The 7907-nt window shown below is 24.8% G+C and overlaps 1 protein-coding gene across 3 annotated transcripts in view; it reads right to left on the bottom strand.

Moving 5' to 3' along the window:
• LOC117174420 (inositol-3-phosphate synthase 1-B) overlaps positions 1-7907 on the bottom strand; it is a 29213-nt gene that overhangs the window by 7461 nt on the left and 13845 nt on the right. For all 3 annotated transcript variants that reach the window (XM_033363534.1, XM_033363552.1, XM_033363543.1), the window contains 2 exons: positions 3647-3914; positions 75-329 (listed from right to left, as the gene is read on the bottom strand). In XM_033363534.1, coding sequence (XP_033219425.1) covers positions 75-329; positions 3647-3914 — 523 coding nt within the window. The remainder of the gene's footprint in view (positions 1-74; positions 330-3646; positions 3915-7907) is intronic.

The raw sequence follows: 7907 nt of genomic DNA, 5'->3' as shown, positions 1-7907 counted from the left end.
ATTATATTTTTTAAATATAATTAAAATTGTTGAGATTGTAAAATAAAAATGATAAAATGTTCAAAAAAACTTACGCCTTCCAAAGCTGAAGCAACTGCAAACATTGTGCTGGGACTAATTTCCGGTTGATCCTCTGTAATGGCCTTCAATAAATTATCAGCAGTGTCATTGACTCCGGGAATAATTTCAGTGAATCTCTCTGTGTTTGCTGTCCATAATACAATGACCTTGTCCAGTTTTTTTGAAGATTTAAATTCGGAAATATCTTTCCTGATAGCGTTCAGCTGTTCAGTTTTCGATCCAAGGACTACATTATCAGCTCGGTCCTCCTGGGATTTGAATTTAAAAATTTTATTCACTGAATTTGCAAGTTTTATACCATACTGAATTCAATTTGAAATACTTTAAATTCGCAAGATTTTATAAAAAAAGATTGTATAAAAAGATTACTTTCAAATACAAAAAGGACGAATTTTCAACAAAAATGTATTTTCCAGCAAATGGTTTAATTTACAAATAAAAAAGATTAAAATTAATCCAAATACAGTTGAATTTTCAAGCCAGAGACCAATTTTTTGGAACACAGTTTATTTTCAACCAAGAAAGATGACTTCTCCACTATAAAAGATGAATTTTCTATCAAAATATAAATTTAAATTTGCATAATAATTTTTTTAAAAATTATTTACTTGTTATTTTTAAAATTTTATTTATTTAATAGATATCTAAATTATTTAACCACTGATTGATAACTTTTTTAACCAATTCAATTCAACAAAAAAATAAAAATTGTTGTTAACAAAATAGTTGAATCTTTGAACCAAATAGCTGAATTTTCAATTAAGAAAAACGAACTTTAAGCAAAATAGTTAAATTTCCAACTGAAAAAATATATTTTTTGAAAAAAAATCAGCAGATATTTAGTTTTAAAAATTAATTTTTAGAAGAAAAAAAAGAGTTTCCAACCAGTTTAATGCAGCCATAAAAGAAGAATTTGTAACCAAATAGTTAAATTCTCAACAAAAAATATGAATTTTCAACAATTAATATTTATTTTCTAACCAAAAAGACGAATTTTTGAAAAAATTACATTAATTTCCCATCAAATATTTGATTTTTATATTAGTGAAGGATGAATTTTCAACCAAAAATAAGATAGCTAAACATCCACATTTAAAAAAAATTTAACCGAAAAAATCAATTTTCAACAACAAAGTTACCTTTTCAACCAAAGAGGTAAATATTAATTAAATGCATTTTTAACATGAAGTTTCCATTAGGAAATTGTTGTACTGCCAAAAGGGAAAAAATTTCAAAAAATTATATTTTCAACGATATTTAAAATTTTTCACGCCAAAAAGGCGAATTATCTATTAAAAAACAGTTGAATTTTCAAATTAAAAATATGATTTTTCAACAAAAAAGTTAATTTTCTACCAAATATTTAAATTTAAAAATATTTCAATTTTTAAGAGAAAGGATGAATTTTTCAATAAGTAAATTATTATTCTACCAAAAATGATGAATTTAAAAAATAAAAAAATCCATTTTAAAAAATATTGATGAATTTTAAAGCCAAAAAGACCAATTATCTACGAAACAGTTGAATTTTTAACCCGAAAGTGGGATTTTTCGACAGAAAAGTTAATTTTTTACCAAATAGTTCAATTTTAGACCAAGAACATTAGCATTCTATTAAAAAAATAGAATTTTCGCAAAAAAAATATATAAATATTCATCAAAATTGTAGAATTTTGAAGCCATGAAGACGAATTATCTACAAACCAGTTGAATTTTTAACCCAAAAACATGATTTTTCAACCAAAAAGTTTTATTTGTACCAAATAGTAAAAATTAAAATAGTTTATTTTTTAACAAAATACTCGAATTTTCTACCAAAAATAGTTCAAATTTTAACCAAAAACATGAATTTTTAACCAAAAAGGTGAACTTTTGACCAACTAGTTAAATTTTTAACCAAGAAGACGAATTTTCCCCCAAGAAAATTATTGGTCTACCAAAAAAGACCAATTTTCCAAAAAAGAAACCATTTTCAACAATATTGATGAATTTCGTAGCCAAAGGCGAATTATCCACGAAACAGTTCAATTTTCAAACTAAAAATATGATTTTTCAAGAAATAGTTAAATTAAAAATAAATAGTCTAATTTTTAACGAAATAATAAAAATTTCTACGAAATTTATCCGGTTACCAAAAATATGAAATTTTCAAAAAGTAAATTATTATTCGGTCAAAATAGATGAATTTTAAAAACAAACAGAAACTCCATTTTCAAAAATATTGATGAATTTTAAAACCAAAAAAGGTGAATTATCTGAAAAACAATTTAATTTTTAACCCAAAAATACGATTTTTCAACAAAAAAGTTCATTTTGTAACAAATGGTTAAAATAAAAACAAACAGTTTAATTTTTAAACAAATAATCAAATTTTCTATCAAAACAGTTCAAATTTTAACCAAAAATATTAATTATGAACCAAAAATTATTGGTCTGTCAAAAAAGAAACATATTAAAAAAAAAACAATTTTCAAGAATATTGATGAATTTTGAAACGAAAAATGTGAATTATCTACAAAACTGTAGAATTATTAACCAAATAGCTTTTTAAAGAAAATAAATAAATATTAGAACAATAGTACGAATTCTAACTATGAAATATCAATTTTTCAATGAAAATAATTAATTTTTAACAAAGTGGTTGAATTTTTGACAAAAAAAAAGATTACTTTTTAACAATATTGTTGCATTTTAAGCCAAACATTTAAATTTTCAACCATTAAGATGAATTTTCCAATGAGAAAATTATTGTTCTACCAAAAAAGACGAATTTTGAACAAAAACAAATTTCAATTTTCAAAAATATTGATGAATTTTGAATTCAAAAATGCGATTTGTCTACGAAACAGTTTAACTTTTAACCAGATTTTACCCAAGGAGTTTAATTTTGTTGAATTTTGAAGCAATTAATTCAATTTTAAACCGAAGAGATGAATTTACCAGAAAAAAATTATTCTTCTAACAAAAAAGACAAATTTTCAACCAAAAATTTCAATTTTCAAGAATATTGATGAATTTTGAATTAAAAAATGCGAATTATCTACAAAAAAAGTTGAACTTTTAACCAGATAAATAAATTTTGAAACAAATAGTCGAAATTCTAACTTTAAAAGAATAATGTTCAATAAAAAATATCAAAATTAAGCCGAAAATGAAACAGTTACATTTTTTGTTAAGAAACTTCATTATAAAAAAAATGAATTTTCAACAAAATAGTTCAACTTTCAGCCCAATAGATGATTTTTTACCCTAGAAGTTGAATTTCCTAAACCTGAAAAAGTTAAATTTTCAACCAAAGGGATGAATCTTACACCAAAAGAATTAATTTAGAAATAAAAAAATTCAAAATTAAACCAAGCAGTTTCATTTTTGACAGAATAATTTTAACAAAATATAGTTTCATTTTCAAGAAAATAATTAAAATTTCGACCAAATAGTTAGCATTTTCAAACAAAAATATATAAATAAATATTCCAGAAATTAAAAGGAACTACATTGTTCTGAGAAATGTAGGTAAGGTAGGAATCGGATAGGTATACCATGGCGAAAAAAATAAAAATCGAACCTGATTGGCAGCAATAAAATTAGGATAATAAAGACTTTTCTTTGGTTTCACGTTGACCATATGCTCCTTGAGTTGTTTTTGCAAATTGATGTCCAAAACCTTGGCTCTTTGCATCGCGTCTGCCAAATTCATGCTTGAAATGTCCCAGCCATCAACTTCAATATCATTTGGATCCACCATTGGGAGCATTGAGGACATTGGAACGTAGACATCTTCTCCGCCATTTGTTCCTAATTTAACTGTTGATGCCTGTACCAAAGATCCAAACCTGTAAATAATAAAACAGAAAATATTTTTTTAAGACTTGTAATACTTACTCGATTTCTACTATACCGATATTTTTTCGCATAAACTTACGCCAATATAAAGTTTAAACAAAATATATTAATTTTCAACTAAAAAAGGCTCAAAAGTTTGAGCGCGCGTCTGTTAAATCTCGCACTTCGCGCTCAAATATTTATTATTTTGCGCTCGATTATTGACAGACATTTATAAATGTATATTTTTTGAACCACCTTACACCTTAAAGTGCATTGTGGGTATCTGAAACCCCAAGCAATTTTCAAACTCTTATAAATCATACTTAATTCGAAAAATTGAGAAGGGTTGACATCTAGCTTTAGTTGGAGACACTAACAGTACTAAGTAAAGTCGTTTAGCATACAGCGGCAAGCATTAGTTAGACACTGGGTGTCTAACACCCAGTGTGCACTTAGTGAGTGAAAAAGTTATTACGGAGCAAATTTTTCTTGTTGAAAGGTTATTGATGTTCGGCAGCGCGTCATGCGAGATCAGACTGGATGTGTTGAATGAAATATAATTGTCAAAATAGAGTTATATATGTCTCTTTTTTAAATTTCTTGCATTTTTACAGTATTGCATGTCAAAAATTCTCAATTTTCGTAATAATAAATTGATTTAAAAGCGAAAAATCTGATTCATCATTTTATTACAAAATTGACTTTCCAACTGTGAAAATAAATATCTTTTTTGAAAGCGTCCATAAGGCAATATTTTTTGTATTAAAGTACACTATTTCAAAAGTATACTCATAAATGTTCAGGTTGAAATAATTAAAATTGCGTGTGTTATGAATTTTTAACTAAAAAAGCCCATTTTTTACTTTTTTTCAATAGTTTTTTTAACACACTTAAAATAAATAAATAGCTATAAAATCAACTTTACTTTATAAAAGATACCTTAAAATATATAGGATACTTTTATTGTGACAAAATATTCAATAGGGGTTTAACAATACATGATAAAATACGCAGGGGTGTTAAATACCCACGATGCACTTTACCGCGATTTTGAATATGTATGCACTTTGAGGGTTAAAATAAATAAAAAAGGAAAATCATTTTTTCAGACATTTTTCTCTATCTCGCGTTATTATTCTACGAATAGTATTTTTATTTCCATATTATTTTTTATACATAATGCAAAATATCCTACCATATTACTCATGGCAAATAAGAACAAAATTACGTGTCTTGTTGGAAAATGTTTAAGACATTTTGTAGGATTTTTCAAAAGCCCTAATTTATCTTCGAGACTTTTTTCGCATTTTGCGTCGTTTGGTTCAAAATTTGAATATGGTGGTATCAAATTTCGAACAATTATAATTTTTTCTCAATCCTAAATCATGAAAATGTAATAAATTATTACAAATGTGTAGGTTTTTATCGGGCAAACAATTTTTGTTCAATCTTTTTTTTCCGTAAATTTGTTCATTTCCCACAAATTTTTTTTTATTATTAATTATTATTAACGAATTTTTTTTAATTAAAATTTTTATTAACTCATATTTTTTGTATCCTGTATTGTTGGACCAAAAAATGGAATTTTTCAGTTTTCATTATGTTTTGTGCAATAAAAATTTGAGTTTTCGATTTTCTAAGAAAATCCAAAAATTTTTCATGTTAATTTTGTAGGGGTTTTAAAAAGCAATGATTTTCTTCTCTTGACTTTTTTTTTTATATCGTGCGTTTTATGGCTTAACATTTTTATTTTCGATTAATTAAAAAAATTTTGAAAATGCTTTAACTCTAAGAATTTTCTTTTTATTACAATAAGTCATTCGGATAAATTGTTTGGCTTTCCGAGAACTATAAATAACCGTAGATAAAACTTTTAAATAGAAAAAATTGTCCCAAACTTTTTTAAATGCTCTAAATTTTTGAATTTTCATCCAAAAGGGCTCAATTTTAAACAAAAATTTTAAACAAATAATAGAATAGTTCCAATTTCAGTAAAAAAAATACATGTAAAAGAGTTAATTTTTGTACAAAATAGTAAAATTCCAATCAAAAAAATGATTTTTCAACCCGAAAAATGTATTTTTAACAAAATGGTTGAATTTTGATCAGAGATTCATTTTAAATCGAGAAGATTAACATTACACCAAAATAGAACCATTTTAAATGAAATGTTGAATTTTCTTTCCAAAAAGACGAATTTTCTAGGACAGATTTCAATTTTCAATTAACGAGTTAATGTTAAACGAAAAAGATTAATTTTTCACCAAAAGCTTAATATTTTAAAACAAAAGATGAAACTTTAACCAAATGCATGAATTTTCAATTTTTCAAGGTTCAACAAATATTTTTAACAGTTAAAAGGAATGTTCTAACGAATAGTTGAATTTCTAATAAAAAATAAACAACTGAAAATAAAATAGTTTAATTTTGAAATAAAAATAATTAATTTTCAATATAAAAAATGAAGTTTCAACAAACCAAAGTTAATTCGCAAAGTAAATTAATTTTGAACCAAGAATATTAATTTTCTACCAAAAAAGACGAATATTAAATAAAAAATGAAATAGTTATAATTTTGGTTTAAGACAATCTTTGTTATCTATAAGCAACGAATTTTCGACGAATCAAGTAAATTTTCCACCAAGAAAATGAATTTTCAACGAAAAAGATGAGTTTTCGACTTAAGAAGATCTATTTCAAACAACAAATAGAAGTTAAAATTTCAGTTTAAAAAATATACAATTTTTATCTGAAAAGAACGAATTTTATTTAAAATAGTTAAAATTTCAAGGAAGGAAATGATTTTGTAACCAGAAAAATGAACTTTTAAACAAATAGGTTTAAATTAATAAACATCAACTTAAAGAATTTATTTTCAATCAAAAAGAATTTTTGACAAAATAGTTGAAATTTCATCCATAAAAGATTTTACAGTTAATAAAGAAAAACTTTGTTCTTAGCAAATTTTGTATTAAAAAAAACATTTGAATTTTCAACAAAGAAGTTAATTTTTAACTAAAATTAGATGAATTTTTCATTAGGATGATTAATATGCTACTTCAAAAGAGGAATTTTCAACAACATATATTAAGTTTCAAACAAAGAAGATTATTAAAAAAAAATTAATTTTCAAAAAGAGATACATTTTCAAAAGTTATTTTTCTTATAAAAATATGAATGTGTAAGAAAGTATTAAAAATTTTTAACCAAAGAAATGCATTTTTTATTAAGAGGCTCAATATCCAAATGGTGGAGTCCATGTCAAGTGATAAGAAGATTTTTCTTCATTGAATGGGATTTGACTGTAGCTCGGCGTATACAGGCATGCATTAGTGAACTTCAAAAAATGGCGGAAATATGAGTTAGAATTTTTTAAAACTATTTCATATGCTCGGTTCTAATTAACCGATTTCACTTTTTAATCTCTGAAATGGTTCGTAATGATATATAGGTACTTTTATATTAAAAAAATTAATGAATCGAACAAATAAATTGTTGACATTTTTTTAAAACTCAAAAAAGTAAAATCGCATTTTCGAAAATACGTGTCCTTAGAATCTTAGATTACATTTTTTTTCGTAAGAAGACATACATGTGCTTCACAAGCCCTGAAAATTTTATTTTAGGACTGCCAGCGCACAGTGGTTTATGAGAAAATAAATTACGGGCATGAGACACAGCCTATATTATATTATAATACCTATATTACCGACCTCACTTTATCAGTTCACTGAATAATTTTTTGAACCTAAGAACTTTTTTTGTAAATAAAATATCCAGCTGAAACTTTGGAAAATGTTTTAGAGTGCAATAAAGTACGTTTAGGTACTGTATTTTGGTAGGAACTTCACTGAAAATTATTTCATCTTTTTTCTGGACCTCAACATTTTTTGAACGGACGAACTTTTTTTATACATAAAATATCGGTCTCAAACTTTGAGAAATGCAAGAGCCGAAAGAAAACTACGTTTAAGTACAAAGCTTGATAATAAAAGATGTAA

Source organism: Belonocnema kinseyi, chromosome 1, assembly GCF_010883055.1.
Source record: "Belonocnema kinseyi isolate 2016_QV_RU_SX_M_011 chromosome 1, B_treatae_v1, whole genome shotgun sequence".
Lineage (NCBI taxonomy): Eukaryota > Metazoa > Arthropoda > Insecta > Hymenoptera > Cynipidae > Belonocnema > Belonocnema kinseyi.
The sequence above is the reverse complement of the archived record's forward strand: the minus strand, read 5'-3'. Positions and strand labels throughout refer to the sequence as shown.